We start from the raw sequence: 20315 nt of genomic DNA, 5'->3' as shown, positions 1-20315 counted from the left end.
ACTCTGTTATTATGTTTTTATTAAATTCATAACGATGGAAGGTAGGGTGAAAATAATTTGTTGCCGCTTAAAGTTTTAACTCTTTCCGTGACCCCCAGGCGGAAAATGGTCTCTGGAATAAAACGCTGCAAAAATACCCTCTTTTAATATATAGAAATCATATTGCAAAGAATACGATAGCAACAGACTATGTTAATAAATATCAAATAAAAATATAGAAATAATAACAAAAAAATATTGATAAATAATAACAATGATGATAATAATACAAATAATAAATATGTATTTTTAATATGCATAATAATAATAATATATAAATATAATATACGGTAAATCATAAATATAAATAATATATAAAAAATAACATTATTAATACTGATGATGATGATAATAATATAAATCAAAAATATAATATAAATCATAAATATAAATAATACATAAAAATAACAGTTGATAAATACTGATGATGATGATATAAATCATAAATATAATACATAATAAATATAAATAATATATACAAAATAATACATAAAAAATAATAATTGATAAATATAATAAATATAAAAAATATATGGTAATAGCTAAATACTGATGATGATAATATAAATCATACATATAATATAAATAATAAATATATACATACAATATAAATAATCATATCTAAATATAATATAAATATAAAAATAATATGTAAATATAATATATATATATATTTTTTAAACAAGTTATTTGGCAAAACCGTGTAAAGCAAACATTACGTTTTTCAGTCCCAGAGAAGAACCTATTGAAAGTTTATATTCAGGCGAGAGAAAACGGATCCAGCGCGCCGAGCTTCGCATACACGTCATTCACCCACACTTATTGGGCGGAAAAATAATGATTCTGTAGGTGGGCTATTGTACTTGATTAGCTTTTTCTTTTTACACGCGAGGGAATATAACAAAGGCGGAAGATAATTGAGCGTCTTCATTAGCGCTCTTGTGATTCAGTCTCACTGTGTAATAATAAATTAAGTTATTATTGGCCTCGATAGGAGGGAAAAATCCCAATAAATGTAAAAAATGCCTGGATTAATCTATCTTTTTTATTTAAATTATTTTAAAGCGCCCTCCAGAGGATTGTCCTTGTTAGGACATGAATATTTTATTTTCTTCAAAAAAATAAGAGAAATAGGGAAAATGTAGCTTAGACATATATTTAGGGCTTTGCGGATTGTTTCAACAAATGTACCGCGTGAAGGGGCGGAGCTATCTTGTTATGATGTCATGTAAACCGCTGGACTGGATGTACCATTGGTTTAGACAAAAAAAAGACATTTCTGTGGGCCAAAAGTGGGCCATAGATGCTATTCTTAAGCCCTACTAGAAGAACCCTGTGCAGACCCGGACTGGCCATCTGACACATTGGGCAAGTGATCGGTGGGCTGGTGGCCAATAAGGGGGCATAGCTATTGATACCAGAGGCAGATCGGGTCCTGCAGTGGCCGACCGCTAGGGAGTACAAAACGTGCAGCTGCATGCATCCAGATGGCGGCCACGCATGCGTCATTTTGCGGCTACTGGCCTTAAAGGGACAGGGCCACTTAGTCATCCCCAGTCCGCCTGTGGTCCCGAAACACGTGAATTTTAAAGAAAAATGTCCCCCAAAATATGCAATTGTAGGAATTTTGCCTTATTATAGGGCTCCTACTCCCACGCGCCGACGCGTTTCACGATCATCGTTTCACTCCCTTTTGTTAGGAAAAGAACGCCCCGTAAAACCACAGCCGATGCCACGGAAAGACGGAGCTGATTGGTGGAAATGTTTGTTCTCCTCTTAAAGCTGGATTTTAATAGGAATAAAAAGTATAGAATTAACCCTATCCCTGCACTTCATTTCCATTAATTTCAGTAAAACATATGCTTACGATGTATCAAGCAGCTGATACACTGTCGCACGCCGACGCGTATGCTCTCTATATTCTAACCAAGTAAAGTTCATTCGAAAAGGGTATTTTAAAAAAAAAATCTATATGTTTTCCACTTAATTTCCTGTTGAAAGTCAGATTAAGTAAATTACATATTGAAGGGGTTTTTTTTTCACAATTTTTCACCGTTTTTCAGTTTTTCCCGTTAATGGATTTTCTTTAAAATATAAAAACACTTTTTTTCCCTCTCTCGGTAAGGACTGCAGAAAACAGGATTTTCAAAAGCCTAATAATTATCTGTAATTAGTGAGCATTCCGTGTGTTGAGCCCCCTGATTCTTTTCTCGTTGGCCCTGCTTTCACAGCAATGGGCATGCGCCGATTGTTACAAATAAATAAATCAACAAAATTGGGGATTTGCTGAATTCGACAGAAACTAAGAGGTACCAAAAACGTAAAAAAAATATTGAATTATTTTTACTGGTAACAAAAGATATATTTCTTTATTATTATTTTTTTTTATTAATATATATTATTTATTCTTTATTTTAGGATCAGAGATACTTTCAGCAGTTGTAATAGGTGATATTCCCTTTAAAAAAAGTAGTGAACGAACAGACAGGTCTCTCGGCAGAAGAGGTCCAGCATAACTACAGACGCTCTTATTACATCTAAAAGCTAAAATTATAATTCTCCTGACGTTCGATAATTTATTTCCATGTATCTGGTTTTTCCGAATGCACTTTAGATTCAGATTTTAGCCCTTTGCTTTAGCTTAGAGGCAAAAGCCGTATGCCCTACGTCATGCAGATTCCCTCCACCACTTCTCCCGGGAGACTATTCCACGTATCCACTACTCTCTCAGTAAAGTAAAACTAACCCCCTGACCCTCTAGTGCCAGATTCTCCCTTTTGTATTTAAATGTTTCTATTATAGATCTAAAAATATATATATATATAAAAAAAAAAATAATAATAATTTAAAAAAGGCGGTCGGAAACTCCAACCTTAATTTAATGTCTGGGATCGGTATGGGATTGCTGGCAGCTATTGCTGTTGGAGAGGGGAGGCGTGGCCGTGATGTCACGCTCAGCTGGTGCACATGGAGGTGTGGATGATCTCCTCTGCTTGTCTCAGATCTGTGCTTGCAGCAGACAGAGAGGCAGCAGCAGCTCCGTCCCTCGCAAGCAGCACGGTCCTCCGACACCGACCCGTTCCTAAGTCCTCCCCAGTCGACTCGTCTCCGACGGGCTGCTTTGGAACAGACGATGGAGAAACTGTCCAGGGTTTTACCTCTGAACCCAACTTTCATACCCCCTACCTACGGAGTCCTGAAATCTCTGCTGGAGAACCCTTTGAAATTACCCCTGCACCACGAAGACGGTAAGAACACGTTTCTTAGCTTTTCCGCGTCCCGTCAAATATCTACATTTAGCAGAAAGAAAAAAATAAATAAAATGATTAGGGAATATTTAAACGTTTGTTGTGTTTTAATTCCGGGAATATTTATTAAATTTTTTCAGCATTATTATGGTTTATTTTATTTCCTGATCTCCGCAGCTCTGTACGATGGGATATTCGGGTTACATTGTATCGTTTATCATGTGTGTAATAATATATAATATATCGCACGTATGTCTGGGAATATAGTTATGGCTGCATGCAATTACTTTGTGGGTTTTTTTTACTGTTTTTTGCTGTTTTGGTCATTTTTATGTCATTGTGCTATTTTGGCTTTTTCCTCCCTGTTTTGGTGCAGGAAGCTATCTGATTGTATATTATTAAATCTCTAGCTCGCCGCGTGGGTCCCATTTTCCTATAACAAATAAAATTGCTCGTTAAGCGGTTTATTCTTCGTGACTTTGGCATAACGTGTTCCATCACACGCGTGATCCCGTGTGCCGCTCGGCCGTATGGAGTTTTCTAAAAATATAGAAAATCTTGCGGAGGGCTTAAGAGTTGCAAACGGAGTTTTTTGGGGTTGGATTTAGGGATGAGAAGATTGCAAACACATGACTTAGTTCAGTAAGCCCCGTAATGAGATTATACTAAGGCGTTCTTCTTTTTTAAGGCAAGCATGAATGCATCGTTCGCAAGGGCTTGGCGTCGTCTGCCGCAGGGTTTCCACTTGGTCTCAATATTCGCTTAACTTGAGATCTTGCTTTAGAATTGCATATATATAACTTAACTATGATCCCCCTAAATAGGCGGAACAGCCTCCCAGCAGAGGTGGTAGAGGGTAATGCAGTGAGGGTATTTAACATGCACGGGGTAGGCTTATGGCTCCTGAATCTAAGACGAGACCGGCGACTGATTGGACGTCGGAATCAATTTGACCGCTGAACTTCTTGGCGTTCCTGCTAACGACCGGTTAATTGACTCATCGACTCTGCATAGAGTAAAGGGGCTATTCTGTTGCTATGGAAACGGGTTGGTGTATGGTAGTTATCGTTTAGTTAGTTAGAAGGCTGTAGGACGATCTCGGACTTCCCCCAAACCTTAAGACTTGACCTCCGGGGGGACTTGAATCTGATCTCGCGCCCCCCCCCAAAAAAGGGGGTGAATGGTAAAACTGAGAACCCAAAAGAAAAACCCAAACTTTCGACTTTTTATGCATCGTATAAAAGTTTAAAAACTGTTTAATTTGCTGTTTTTCCAACTGGAAAACCCGCAGGTTGTGATCGTCTTCAGTGATGTGAAAGTCATCAATACGCTCGTTCTGATGGATTGGAAATATTTAATATAAAAAAAAAAATACTACTTTTTTATTGTGTGTCGGGGGGGGGGGGGGTTACCGATGTTTACGTTTCATATTCGGTATAATTTCTGATCATTGAGGCCACGTTGGGTTTAATTCCATATTTATATATATTTATAGATTTATTCCTTGTTTCCTCCGCAGCCTTCTGCAAAGAGAAGGACAAAGAGAAGAAGTTGGAAGATGAAACGATCGGCTCCAATGTCCCCCAATCGGCCTTCTTGGGGCCGACTCTTTGGGACAAGACCCTACCTTACGATGGAGATACCTTCCAGTTGGAATACATGGACTTAGAAGAGTTCCTCTCTGAAAATGGTATCCCACCAAGTCAATCTTCACATGAACTCAACCATCATCAGCCCGGTCTCCAGCAAGCTCCCGTCACCTCGCCCACCGTCATCGACCTGAGCAGCCGGGCGTCCACGTCGGTCCTACCGGGCTTGGTCCCCCATAACTGCATGCACAGCCCAGTGAGACCTGGTAACTATCATTTACAGTCTATACGTTCTAAACACTCAAATAGCCAGTGATGAACCTTCTTGAATTCAGGTCTGTAGGACATGCTCCTCTCCAGAATTGTCCACGGTTTAAGGGTCTCCACGCACCGGTAACGGTTTCTAGAGCAGCTGATCTATCATAGGATAGAATCATTTAATCAATAAGGTCATGCTATACTCGCTGTGATATTCCTGCTTAGGCACAGGTGAGCTAACCTGGCTAAAGAACCACTTTATTGGGAAGCATTGGGTTAAGATCTCTTCCTTTGCTTGAGGTGGACATTCCAACTCTTTTTGGGGCTGGATATATAGCTATAGACTTTAGGGTTTGATTTGGGAGTATAATGAATGGAATGGGAACACCCAAGCACATTTTCGCATCCCAAATAGTGTTATTTTCCGCTTAACCCCCCCCCCCCAAAACAAAATAATTAATGAGCAAATTTACTTGTTAAGGAGGACATTTTGGAGGAAAGCAGTCGTTTCACATTTTTCATTCATCCCTACTGGCTCCCCCCGTATCCTGGTGGCTGGAAAATGCAGAATATCAAATACTGGGTTTTTGCGTGGTTTTGCGGAATGTTTTTACTGCAGTCATACATTGTTTTTTTTTGTTGTTTTTTTTTGTTTTTTTTATAAATAGGGTAATAGATCCTAGAAGCTGTGGAAGGTTTAGGGCCTTATTTAGTCGATGCTGCGCTGTTGTAAAAAAAAAAAAATAAAAAAAAAATATTCTCCTTGAGGAATAGTAGAAGGTGGTCCGCCGGGGGGCTTTGCTGCGTGTTTTGCACCGAGAGCAGTAATGATCGCCTGTTTACTTTCTGCCGCTTGCATAGAGCGCAGCGCGTGGATGAAAACTCCTCTCCGCACATGCCATCTCACGTGACGGCGAGGAGATTACCGTGTTCCCTGAGCACGTGGCTCGGGTGCTTGGATCAGCAAGCAAACTGTAATTGGCTTATTGCCACCCCGAGTACAGTAAAGCATCAATTAACCCGCGGCGTTCCAGCCGTCTTACAATTAACATACGGCACGCCTGCTGACTTCAATTCCCACTATCCTCTGTTAACCCCTGGAGCCCCAGTAGATCAGTATTGGTAGCATCTACTGTCTAACTTCATTTTCCTGCTTATTGCACATTAAGATATATTGGTACAGAAGGAGAAGGGGGCCCTGCCCTTGTGAGCTTACAATCTATCAAGACGGCTGTTCGTCCAATCGAAGACGTGCGAAATAGAGAGCCGAGCGCGAGCTTTAAATGTTTGATAAAAAGAGATATTTTTCAATTAAAAACCCTTTTTTTACGCAGTCTGTGTGCCTGTAGAGGAGCGTCGGTCCCTTTTTAAAAATAAAATTTAGATTTTTTTAAATTTTTTTTTACCGTATTCTGGTTGTAATATACCGCCAAAACAAAGGGTCTTTGGGGCTATGATGTCATATTAACCACTATGATGTCATTACCAAAAAAATAAGGAAAGGCTTATTCTCTCGAGTTTGTTCTTGACGGAGGATTCACTTTCTTAATTTGAGATCCTTTGCCTTTAACGTTGATTTTTCATGCCGCCCGTTTCTCATAAGACTTTTAAATCCGAACCTCATGTTCATTATTGCATTGCTGGCAGGGGGCAAGATCTTTTTATATTCATCCCTTTAAGGTTGCACGCTCAGTGCCAAAAGCTCTATTTTTGGTTGAAACTGCTCTTTTTGAATATATATATCATTTACTGGCACCCTGAGTCTTTAAAAGAGTTTTAAAAAAAGGATTAAAAGCCGGAATCTTCTCATTCCGTTTGGAACCTTCATGTAACCATTTGTTACGAACCCGTTAAGTGGATTCTATGATTCTTAGGGTTCTATACTGGGAAAAAAAAGTCTGTTCTTTGTTTCTTATCTAATCCAATTGGCTAAATAAATGTGATAAGGCTTTATCTTAACACACCGAGGTCCCGAAGGCCATGTGGATTCATTTAGAGGTTATGTTTAAAGGGATAAACCAGCCTCGGGAACTTGGCCAAGTGCAGCGGGCAGGGGGTTTAGTCCCGAGATGTCATATAATAGCCCGCAACTTGGTCCTGATGGATATCTTTAGAAGGAACCAACGATTAAACATCGCGTCAACATCTACTGTGCACGAACCGTAACTTTTATTTCAAATTTATCGCACTGGCCCTTTAAGAGGAAGGACGCCAATGCTCATAAATACTTAATATGGTCAATTTAGGACAAATCGGGACTTGGCTGGTTATTATTAAATAGCTTTGTTCTTGTTTGAGTAGACTGTACTTTCTGTACAAAACATTAGAGGACCCAGCCGCCCGGTGTCTTGCCAGGAGTGCTTGATACACGCGGACGGATTAAAGTCTTTGGCATGCGGCTGGTACACGGAGTGCTGCAGGTATAGGCGTGCGCACGGAGCGGCCCGGGTCACGTTGAATCGCTTGTGCGAAGCATCCGAGTGCCGAGAAGAAAGCTGGGCTGCGACTTTCACCGCTTCCTATGAGTCACGAGAACCTTCCGACCGAGCCACGTTCGGAAAGCACTGAGCGGACAGTCTGTTCGGAGTAACGCCACGTTCGTGTGTTTATTAGGCGTTCCTCGTGATTGGAGTATTAACCCTTCAAACCCTGGCTTAAGTAGAATGTACTGTTAGCCCTTCTGCCCCCCCCCCCCCCCATCAAAGGGATGGCGCTCCACCTGTCGATGAACTACAAGCCCTATGATGCAGATCCGGTCTGAGGATCATGGAAGATGTAGTTAGAAAACACCTGGGGGGCTGATAAACATTTGGGTAATAATTAAATGGTATTGTGGGAGGGGCATAGACTACGGATGGGCAGAATGTAGGCAGGAAAGGGGTGGAGCCTGGTTAGAAACAGGCAGCCCCCTGATGGGGAGTGGGAAGCGCCGCTGCCTCCCGTTAACCGCCGTACCCTTTAACCAGATTACCCCCTCTTTTATAAAATAGAAACTTTTTTCCTCTTTTAAGGAGAGATCATCGAGTTTATCGCCTGCCCGTTTCACAAAAGAATCAGAATGTGTTAGCTGATGATGTCGTCTAGGCTTTCCTGTTTCCATGGAAACTGGCGAGTTTTACGAAAGATATAATAAGCTGGGTGTGCGAGAAAGAGTTAGTAGGCTCTTCGTTACAGTATCCTGAATCATCGTCTTCCTAGTTTGCTGAATACGGAATGACGGAACGACTGAACCGCTTCATCTCGCGTGACCCTGTAACAACACATGTAATAAAACAAATGGGGCAAGACCACAAGGGTCCTTCCTAGCATTCTTATGGGAAATCCCACCCTTGCGTCTCGACTCGTCCCACGAGGTGAAAGTGCCTTCCGCTTGTGAAATTGTTACCCCCCCTCTTTACGCATCTATCCCGCTACACGTCTTCAGAGCCCGAACCTTCTCCATTTGAGAGAAATGTGACCGAGAATTAGGTTGCCAAGAATTTGCTTTTGCGCAGACTTCACCCGAATTTAACAGACCTGAGAATGAGCTTAAAGGATCAGACCCGCTAAACAAGGCCTTGGCATTCCTTAAAGTTTATCGGGTTAAACAGGTTACAAACGGCCCCGGTTCCTAGTAGACGTCGTGCGTTCCTGCCTATTTGTACGCATTTGTGAATTAATTAATTTTTTAGGAGTTTGATGGCGTGGAGGACATTCTGACCACGAGTTGGTCAGGAATTAGAGCGCGGTCTACCTTGATTAGCATCTTGCGACTGCAGGTCCTGTGAGTCTGACCCTCACCCCAGCCTGATCCCGGTTATTTTAATTTGATAAACCTTTTAGATGTCGGAAATGTATCTTCACCACCTAATATAAGCAGACCTCGCATGGAGCCCACCGTTCTTACATTGATAGAGACCGGTCACTTTATTTATTATTTGTGGACTTCCTGCATTCTAGAGAAGATTTCAAACTGTTTTCGGTGTAAGTTAAGTGAATTTCCTTCCCGTTTTCCCGGAGCAGGGCACAGTATCCGAGACCATATGTTACATTTGATGCCCGTTTCACAATTTAAGTGAATTCAGCTGATTTTTTATTTTTTTCCCGTTTGATCTGCCATGTGCTTGACAGATTCTTGGCAGATAACCCCCGGCGAAGACAAAGACAGGACCTTAAAAGGGTTCAAACGCTCCACGCAGAAGAACTATTTTCTGTTTGACCTACGCGGGCGTTGGGCGCCATCTTAAATAAAACTAAAATGATTCCTCTTTCCATTTCTAGCTCTTTCCCAACTTACAAAAGGCAACACAGAAAGTAGATTTGTTGATGTCAGTAGAAGGCATTGTTGCCCAAAGTTTGGGGCGAAAGCGTCTGTAACGGTGATTCTTTGCTGATATCTCAAACCAGGGCAAGAAAATAAAATGTTTGTTGCTCGTAGGCATCCTGAATCCACAACCAGCATCTTCTTTTTGTTCTCTAACGTTCATCCCATAGAGAGTTGGAAATTCTGAGCACGTGATGAGGTTTCATTGACCCCATCGAAGCGTTGTTCGACCCTTCGGTTCGGTTTAGTTCACCAAAATGATGGTGAAACGCTACACGGGTTACTAACACCCTAAACCGTGGCGCTGATCCGTATCCATTTAAACAATAGGATTTTTCAGAACGGGATACTGGATATTGTATAATCCACTTTCTCACCCACTTCTATTTATTTTGGAAGATATGAACAGGGGTGAGGTTTCAAGAAATGGCTGGATACGTTTCCTTGTGCCGTGGGAAACCCTAGCATTAAACGGCGGGGATGCGTGCATAAAGCGTTATGTGGCTGGTAGAGGCTTCACAGCGTCCTCTTTGGATTTTGGGGCTGAAAATCTCATTTTTCAGACACCCAGCTGTTAATTCTACCAATGATCCCATTGCACTGGTTGAAGGACCATATTGGCCTGGTCTTCCATGTCCCAACCAAGCCAGAAGATATGGGAAGGACCTCATTGAAGCTAGTAACGACCTTGATTTAGGAGCTTTCCCCTCTACTTTTGGCCATTGCCTAATCCATGGAGAACTTTATGGCTCCATAAATAACCTGTAATAAGGTTTTTGGTCCTGGTTCTTGTTGCACTTTAAGGTCTGGACCTGCCTAGTTTGCCACCACTTTAAGATAATGAAACAAATATGTTGATGGCTACTATGTTTCTTTCTCTTCACTTGATTCATAAATGGAACAAAGAGGAGTCTTTCTACTCTTTAAGAAAAGGGTTTCGTGATTAAGCCAACACTGAGAAGAAGGCTTCCCATAAACATGCGCGGGATAGACGTACGGCTCCTGAATCGAAGACGAGACTGGTTAAGGTTGGAGTCTTCAGAGCAGGAGAAACGGGCGACTAGACGGGGGGCCGAATGGGGCCGATCTATCGGCAGGTTGAGTTTCTATATTCGGGACTGTTTCATAAATCTCGTGAAGCTTGCCAATAGATACACACAATATATATATATAATATAGGCCACTCGAGTACACGAGACAAGGCGCTCTCCAAACCAATCTCTCGTGGGCGTCTTTGTCACGCAGATTATATATATATATGTATATATTTGTTTTATCTTTGCAGAGATTAGCGCTCTGAATGTAATACAATCTTCTACTTCTGGCTTACATGAAAAAAAAAGACTATTTATTTTTTCTTCCCCAACATGAAAGTCTGTATGTTAAAAGAAATAGAGACTTTCCGCCACGTTTAATAAGCATTATGCTTCACGGGAAATAAGAGGATCACGTGTCTTAAAGCCGCACGAGGATATTATATATCATATTATATATCATATTATTTATCATAATGTATATATGCGGATAATTTAATGTGTTTGTGGAAGGGGAGATAACCGTTCTCTGGTTCATTCGGAAACGCACGTGGGCGAGGAGCAAGGTGGTCAGTGAGAAGATGCCCCTGGCTGCTTCTTCATTATCTGTCCATACGGTGGAACGTAACCTTTAAAAAAAAAAAAATAATATATAAATCATTATTAAAAAAAAAAAAAAAAAAAAAAAAAAGCCTAAGAAATATATATTTTTTTTTTATATATCTTTTGGTAAACTTGTTCTTAAAATGTATAACTATTTGTTATACCGTTAATTATTTTTATAGCAAATGATGGCAAACCTATTATTTCTAACAATTTTTTTCTTATTAAAGTGCATAAACGGAGACATTTTATCTCTGTAAAGCATCTCACTAAGGATGAACAGCACTGCGGAGTATGATGGCGCTATATAAATGTAATAAATTTATAATTTCATTAATATTATCTAGCACAAAGATATTAATAGAAAAGGGAATGTTTAGGAGAATTTTTTGGGGGGTAATTCTTGCCTTTTGTTAGTAAAACTAGTTATTAGAGAGGATTATAAGGTAAGTTTTTAGGACTGTGAACTGGTTTAAGCAGACGATCCCAGAATAATTGGACGGCTTCCAGGGAGGAAGGTTTGAAAAACGTGTTCATAAAGCAGGCGTTTCTTTAACCAGGGAATCTAAGAAATAATAATAATTAAAAAAAAAAAATAAAAAATGGACCCTTCACCCTCACCCTGTATAGATAAATGCAGTTTTATTACGTTTGGGGGGTTTTTTTCCCCTCCGATCTGTGACATATCCCGGTTTAAAAGCTTTGGATTGGAGGAAAGTTGCGAAGCGCCCAGAGATGACACCAGTAATTAATGCAATTAATTAATATAATTATTAATTAAAGGGACACCCAGCCCTCATCTACACAATGATTGTTCCCTTTAAACATTTCTGTGATGCCCCCCTTTAAAAATACATAGGAGGTGGTCTTCAGAATCCCCCCACCCCCATATGCATTTGCCTCTTTCCCCAGCTTTATTGCAAAGACAGCAGCTGATTGGCTACTTTAAGAAGCCAATCGGTTGAAGGGGGCATTATTGTTTGATGAGGCTGCGCTCTGAAGCTATTATCAACATTTTTAACCCTTGTTTCTGATGACATCATGAGACGTGATCTTTTTGTCGTAGCCCAAATTGTTTAACCTTCGTTCTTAGGAAGGAATATAAACCCACTAAATGCATCGCTTTCATCATTACAGATTGGAACACTGGGATGCTCTCCGTTTTAAATGGTCTGATCGCTATAGCAACCAATGGAATTTTCCCTGCTGATTGGGTTACTCCATTGGTTGCTGTGGGGGGGGGTAAGACCACTTCTTAATCTTTGCACCAGTCACTTTTCAAAAAAAATACTTTGTTTAAAAGTAACCTGGGGCTGAAAAGGTTTAAATAATTTAAATAAATATATATATATATATGTAGAGAGAGAGACGGATAAGAGGTCATGTGATTTCATCAAAAGATATTTTTGCAACTGGCAAATTTCGGAGTCGCGCCAATCAGACACTTGGACGACTCTTTAATCAGGCTGCTTTCTGTACCCTTTCTTGGTTTGATTGCTGCCTGAAGAATAAAAGCTTTTAATCAGGCTTTTCCGCTATTTAATGACATTTCAGGCGAACGGGAAGGCGGCGTAGCAGGTCACCTGCGCCCTCTGCTGGCCGTGAGCTGCGTTACCGGTTTTACCCATTTTCCAGAATGAATTATAACTTACCAATGATTGGTTTATATAGTACCCTCGTATTCCACATCATTTCTAAAAATCTCTAGTGTTTCTAAAGCTAGAGAACTAAGTGCGATACTTTAAATCCTCATAGAACTGAAGACTGAGTTACATCTTCCTAGTGATCAATCAAGTGATATCGCTACCTCTCTGTCCTACATGCTCTAAATCAGATCCAGATTGTCCGGTCCCCGTGCTCCGCTATTACAGTTTACGTTACAGGTGCGCCACTCACCTGACACGTAATTAATGTGAGGGGGTCTGGATCAGGCACTCATTAGTGAGATCTTACTCGCCATAACCAGATTAGTGTAGACCAACGTTTCTAATGGCCAGTGATCCATAACTCTCCATCCTCGCATAGACCTGCTCCGGATCATTAAACGCTGTGTTCTAGATTACTCCTACCCAAAGTTCCACAAAATAAGCGATGGTTTCTCCCAAAGTGCCTCAAGCTCCGCTGAGCGGCGTGATCCATTCCCGGTTCATGGAGTCTCTACATCAAGTTGAGATCTACCATTAATCCCCCCCCCCTCCCTATAGGCGACAATCTAAATATATATTTTTTCCTTTTTCAGGTCAGATGTTGCCTTCGAATCGTAACACACCGAGCCCTATTGACCCGGAGTCCATCCAGGTGTCCGTCGGCTATGATCCTGACCCGGCCGACCTCGCTCTGTCCAGCATCCCAGGTCAGGAGATGTTTGACCCACGGAAACGCAAGTTTTCGGAGGAAGAGCTAAAACCCCAGCCCATGATAAAGAAAGCTCGCAAGATCTTCATTCCGGATGATCTGAAGGTAATTGGGAAACGGTACCCCAGGCACATAGCGGTGCTGAGAAATACATATACGGGGGTCCCGGCCCCCGGGGCTTAAATTAATCCAGGAATACTTTAAGGGACCCCTCCTATGGCTTAATGGCAGAACTTCTGTCCTGTGTTATACAGCGACCATGGGGACCTTCTACACATTGAGCCCCCGCGACATACAGGGTACGTCGCCGACATCTGTTATTCAAATATAACAATACTCCAGATTCTAAAAGAACGTTGAGGCAGAGTCTCACGGGGTATATTACGGGCTAGAAAATCACAAGGAAGATGCGTTTTTTGGGGGTTTTTTTGTTTTTTTTTTTACTTGGATGTTGGCAATTAACTCAGGCGCGGTGGTCCCTTATCGCGTCGCGTAATCCGGGCTCGCTGTTCCATTACAGACGGCTGATTGGCTGTTTTGGTTCTATGGAACCAGTAAGAAGATTAAGGCAGCTTCTGATTAGCACGTGACCGCGGCTCGTGAACCAGGACAGGATTAAAGGATTTCCAGTAGCAATTTGTTAAAATAAGGATGGCTATGGGCTCAGGTGACTCTTTAATGAATTGCTCTAAAAGCTGATTTTGTGGCGAGTTAACTAGATGGAAAAAAAAGCAGAGATTACATTTTATGTCGGATGTTTTGTTACCCGATTCAATGGAAATTGTGCGTTATTAAATGTAGATGTTTTCCAGCTGACGTTCATTCGGTCCCTTATCTAATATACAAAGTTACACGGAAAGTCAAGTTTGATTGTAAAATACTTGTTTTTGGGGCTATATTGTGTGTTTCAATGTTTTAAGCCATCCTCTCTTCTGAAATCTAACGTCCTGTTCCCTCTTGCCTTCGAACAAATGAGCAGGATGAAAAATACTGGGCAAGGCGCAAAAAGAACAACATGGCCGCCAAGAGGTCAAGAGATGCCCGGAGACTGAAGGAGAACCAGATCGCCATCCGAGCCTCGTTCCTGGAGAAGGAGAATTCCGCCTTACGGCTGGAGGTAGCCGACCTGCGGAAGGAGCTTGGGAAATGCAAGAATGCATTGGCGAAGTACGAGGCCAGGCACGGCCCGCTGTGAGCTCCATGTTTGCAGCGAAGATGCATGGACACCTTCATCCCTGCCTGGTAGCACTAAACACAAACCGACCTGATTCTGTTATCGGCACTTTACTGGAAGCAGAAACAGACTATTTTTATTATTATATTTTTTTGTTTCTATGTTGTCAAGCACTTCATACGGACGGTACCCCTTTTGTACCCGGACTATGGACAAAAGTAAACGAGAAAACTGCTGTACCAAATGCTGTACCTGACGCGGTATCTGATTAGATGGGGGGGGGGAAACATCTTGGACGTCTAACAATCGGATTTACGCGCAGGTTACCCACCGCCGTAAGTGAAGTGCGTCCAACTCCTTCAAAGAACACGACGGGTCTCACAGACTACAAGAAAGCTTTATGGGGTATTTTTCCCGCGTCTCAGATCTCTCTCTGTCTCCAAACTATCCTTGGACTCCACAAACTTATATAAAAAAAAAATATATATATACATTTTTAAGGAAAAAAAAAAAAATTTTGCTAAAAAGGCTTTTCACGGACATTAAAATGTAAAGTGTAGACGTGTTCATGTGTAGTATGTCTCTTGTAACTGTTTTAAGGTTTGTCGCTTGTATATTTGCACAGCTAAACACTGGGTTATTGCGGGGGGGGGCAAGCGTGACAACTGCTGACATCATTGGCCAACTGTTTTGGTCCTACAGCTTTCATGATTTGTTGTCATGGCCAATAGTTAGCCAATGAAATCCTAGAATGTGTTGAAGTTGGCTGAGAATGTCAATGTATAGTTCTACAACAACTGGAATGCTTGATGTGGTCCTTTTGTGGGTTTGGGATGTTCTGACCACCGTACAGCCGCCATCTTTTGTTTGGTCTCCTCTTTGGACAGAAAAAATGATCTGTAGGAGTCTGTATGAAGCAATAAACCTCTTCGCTATACCGTGAATATGCTGCTCACATGAAATTAAGACGCATTAACTGATGCCTTGAATGAAATCGAAATCCCCAATCTGATCGCCATAGTACCAGGGTCCACGGCATTAAAGAGTTTGTAACTGTAACACGAAGACTTCAAGAATCCTAGAATGTGTTCATTTTCAATATGGAATTTTGGTCCATAAGGTTACTTTCTGCTCCAGTTTACCCCAATATTTGGTAAATCTCTACATTCAAGACATGGCATGGATGTGTAATACCTTAAGCCGATCTGTCATTCCTGAACTGTTAAGAATTTTGAATGATAAAATATTATCCCTGGATAATTTTATTTTAATAAAAATTTTATGAACATATTTTAACAAAGCTGAGGAAATATTTGTAGGTAGTGACTGACTTATGGAAAGAATTTTTAAGGATAACCTCCCTCCTGGATAATTCACCCCAAAACAAAAGTAATTTGGAAATAAAATGGCGTAATTTGCTAATGTCGTCAATGTATCGCCACTGAATATTACCAAAATTACCAAAAAAAACACTCTTCTGGAGGTATGTTTACCTGGACTATTTTAGCATTTATTACACTGTCTTTACCTAATAGGAGCAGAAGCCTAAATGACGGGAGAATCGGTAATCTACTGTTAACCAAACATTTTTTTTTTCTTTTTTCAAGTACTTAATCTCACAATTTTCTGTAATATATAATTTTTTTTTTTTTTTTTACTTTCTTTGAGATGTTTGTCCTAATGGTTTTTAGATAAAATATATTTTTTATTTTAAATCTGGTGGCCGTGGAATGGAATTTATTTATTGTAAAGCGAGCTGAAAACTTTTCACGAAATATAGATATTATGTGCAGAGGAAGTAAATATGTTGATGCACAAATATCATCAATATATTATCTATACCATAGCTACATGTGGCATACGGGCCCTGAATGGCCACTGGCCAACAGCACTCCCCATACTCGCCTATCTATGCTTCTGTTTATAACGAACTACTTTAAGGAACACGATTTAGCGAACCTGCCCCATGTTCCGTACTGCCTACTGTAGCAGGAGGAAGTTGATATGTCACTTCCTGTTCAATTTGTGGAATTCAGCTTGCTTTGTGACCGAATGAATGTCAAACAGAATATATTGTTGTGCAGAAAGCGACTGTTTCATTGTATATACATCTAATTTAAATGTGGAATAGACCTTTGAAAGATATATATTATGTTTTCATCATTTTGCACCTCATTTTTTACGTCATACTTTCTTGTGTTTAAAAAGTAATGTATGTATTTATGTATATGTGTATGTTACATATAGATAGTTATCGATACCTAACTATGAATGTATACAGAGGAAGAAAAATCCTCACTTATTTTATGGACATAATGAATCTACTATAAATTTAGGAAATTTAGGTAAATTTCCTGATGTTTCATAGGATTATCGGAAAATACGCAATATAATTTTACGGTTTCAATTGCGAATCTTGAAATAAAGGCGTTTCAGATTCTATAAGCGTTACAAAGTTCACTAGAATGTGATTGCTTATTTTAAGTTTTGGAGTAAAATGCATTAAATAATGAACAATTTCCCTGAAATACACCATTGATTTAAAGTGTTTAATAAGGTTTAAAGTGTGGTTTTTTTTTTTTTTTTTTTTTTTGTTTTTTTTTATTTCATATTGAGTTCATACTCGTATGAGAAAAAATCAATTTTACGGAAACACTACATAACGTAGAAATGGGTGCTTTAATATTTAGTATTTAAAAAAAAATAAAAAAATACTGATTTGGTAAAAACAATGACTTTTTAATAAAAAAAAAATAAAAAAAAAAATGGGTAAAACGCCTTTAGAATTTAACAATTAAATGTAACGTTTATTTTACCCTTTTCAATAACTATTCTCCATCTATTTCTAAAAAAAAATACATTATTATGCAAACATTAAATTTTAATGAAATTCTAATGACAATCTTTAAACACTCATTTTGGACTGAAATCGTGCATAACTTTTTAATTACAAAATTGTAGAAATTTTAACAAATAGCTCCAATATCGCAGAGTATTACGCATTTAATAAATATTGGATATTAGGAATATATAATATCTTCAGAACCCGACTTAACATGAGTTTTACTTTTAAAATAAGACCCATAATATACTAAATATTTTTCAATAAAAATACATTTAAAATTAAGTCGGGTAATAAAGGGCTGACATGAGTTTAAGATTTCAAGATTACATCTTTTGAAACATATATATGTATTTTTTTTTTTCAAGGCACCTTTTTTTTTTTTTTTACATTGAAATTGTATACTGAAAATATTTTAAAAAATTAGAATATTTTCTGATAAAAATATAAAAACTTAAATTCTTAGCAGTACAGGTGCCTTGTATTCACATTAAAAGTCTTAATTGCATTTATTCTACCAATATCACACAAAAATAATTACCTTTTTTTTAAGACAACAGTCTTATTTGGTAATAGAAGCGATTAAACTAATTATTACATAAAAAATAATTATATATATTTGTTTATATACATATACACATATACATACCTATGAATTTATATATTTTAATACATTTATATAAATTCATGAGCCAATAAGATAAAAAATGGTAAATAAAAATACTCTATTTTTCTATTTACAGGAGCCCATTGGTGATTACGCAGGGAATTTACTGTATCCGCGTGCGTTATGCATCTGTGTACATAGCATTAACAATCATAAAATATTTCATAACAATGCAACCTAACAAAATTATTCAAAGATTTAAAGAAAAAATATGAAAGCTACATTTCTGATGACATCAAGCATTGTGGGTTTTTTTTATGATGGCGCTAAATAATTTCACGCTTATTATATAGTTATATTATGCCAATAACTCTGTGTTTATTGTCAAGGAATGGGTTTGGCATTGGGTCGGCATCACTCATTCCCTTTGTTTATTTGTAATGTTTAATAAAATGTTAAAAGTTTCTGAGACATTTTTTCCTTCTTTGAGCATTTTTTTGTAAAGAAAATATTTGCTGTTTTAGTTTTGTTTTGGTTTTTTTACCAGGAAGGAGCCCACTGTATAAAGTTCGGGGCCCCTCTCCACACGTGGAAGAACATATTCTGGTCTGGGGTGGCCGTCCCACCAAAACGGGGGAGGGGGACAGATCATCCTTCTGGGCGATGAGGCCCCACCCCCGTGTGCCGCAGCCTATCACCTTAGCGTCTTATGGAATGATCCAATCAGAAGGGGCATTTCATTGGTTGCCATGGTGATAAGGGTTTTTATACATAACCCCCTACTGTATTTTGTACCCAAAAATTCTGTTTTACCCTCCATACAGAGAATACAGACACTCAGCAGTAATTAACCTAGAGAGGGGGGTGGGATAGAAACTTTCAAATACAGATCAAAGGAGGCCAGAATCTAACACTAGAGGGTCAGAGGCTGAGATGGAATGGAAGGAAGCTTTACTTTACTGAGAGGGTGGTAGATAAGTGGAACAGCCTCCAAGCAGAGGTGGTAGAGGATAATATAGTGAGGGTATTTAAACATGCATGGGATAGACATACGCCCCCTGAATCTAAGACGAGACCAACGACTGATTAAGGTTTGAGTCTTTACAGCAGGAGAAACAGGCGACTAAATGGGGGCCGAATGGGGCCGATACGTTGACATGTTCTAGACTTTAATCTTTGTTATTATAGGTCATGTAATATAACTGACGGGGAAGCTGAATATTTGTTCTCAGGCTGTAGTTTTATTGAAAATGGAAAACGCTGGAAGAAGTAAGCCTTGCTCTATTACATGCGTGTTCGGGTGAGTTCATGCGTGTTCGTGGATTTGCTCCCTCCTGGTGGATGAAGGAAAGGAATAATTGTAGCCTCCGGTTTTGTTGCAGCAGTTCTGTTTTCTACCACTAGAGGTCACTCAAATGCCTTGAATGGAAAATTCAGTCGCCGGTCGGCGTTGATACATTTTATTTGGGCAGCAAAGAAAGAAAGATACATACATTTTCAGAACCTCAGACGTTTCCTTTTTTTCATCCTATTCATCCTAATTTTGCTAATTTCTAGTACTAATGAATCCCAAATAATCGCAATATGGCTCTCAGTCGATGTCCATCACAAAAATGTACTTGTGGTGCAAATGAAATAATAAAATCCTAATCCGAGTTAAATTTTATCTACCCCTTAGTGTCCTACCTCTAATGGACCGTTAATCAAAGCATCCCAGCTCTTCTGTATGACAAGGCTGGCCGAGCGGACAACATTTTAATTTGTTCTTCCTATTCGCATTTTTTTTTTTTTTGGACCTTATAACAACAAGAAAACGCCATGTGCTTAAATTTTTTTTTTTTTTTTTTTTTTTTTTATTATTTGTACACTGAAAATGAATGAGAATGAAAAACAAACACAAAAAAAAAAAAAAAGGTTTACAGACAAGTGGAAAAAGTTTAATCTCAAACCATTTTTAGTTAATACTTAAAGACAATCCACAAATGTTAAAAACGCAAAGTACACGGAGCAGCTACGTGTTTAGTGGTCAAGGTACACAATCAAGTACAAAAGTGGAGCGGACAAACTGGAAAGAGGCGTACAAAATTTGAGCTACAAATGCACTTGGGACGCGTTGCTCCCGTTAACACGCACACAAAATTGTGGCAGGCAAATTGTCCGCAATCCATTTTAATAACAGATTTTAATTTAAATTAAATTTGTATTTTATTAAAAAAAAAAATCATTATATTAACTTTTGGACACAAACATTCGTTTCCTTTTT

At 39.2% G+C, this 20315-nt stretch overlaps 1 protein-coding gene across 1 annotated transcript; it reads left to right on the top strand.

Moving 5' to 3' along the window:
* Positions 1–3172: 3172 nt before the first annotated feature.
* On the top strand, positions 3173–14624 carry LOC149281976 (transcription factor HLF-like). The gene is made up of 4 exons (XM_089498880.1): positions 3173–3287; positions 4807–5142; positions 13314–13534; positions 14409–14624. Exons 1-4 carry the CDS (start codon positions 3173–3175, stop codon positions 14622–14624), a joined length of 888 nt encoding a protein of 295 aa, XP_089355006.1.
* The last annotated feature ends 5691 nt before the right edge of the window (positions 14625–20315 follow it).

Source organism: Sceloporus occidentalis, unplaced genomic scaffold, assembly GCF_023333645.1.
Source record: "Sceloporus occidentalis isolate IW3139 unplaced genomic scaffold, rSceOcc1.0.p SCAF_126, whole genome shotgun sequence".
Lineage (NCBI taxonomy): Eukaryota > Metazoa > Chordata > Lepidosauria > Squamata > Phrynosomatidae > Sceloporus > Sceloporus occidentalis.
Note: the sequence above shows the minus strand (reverse complement) of the source record. Positions and strands in the feature narration are given on the sequence as shown.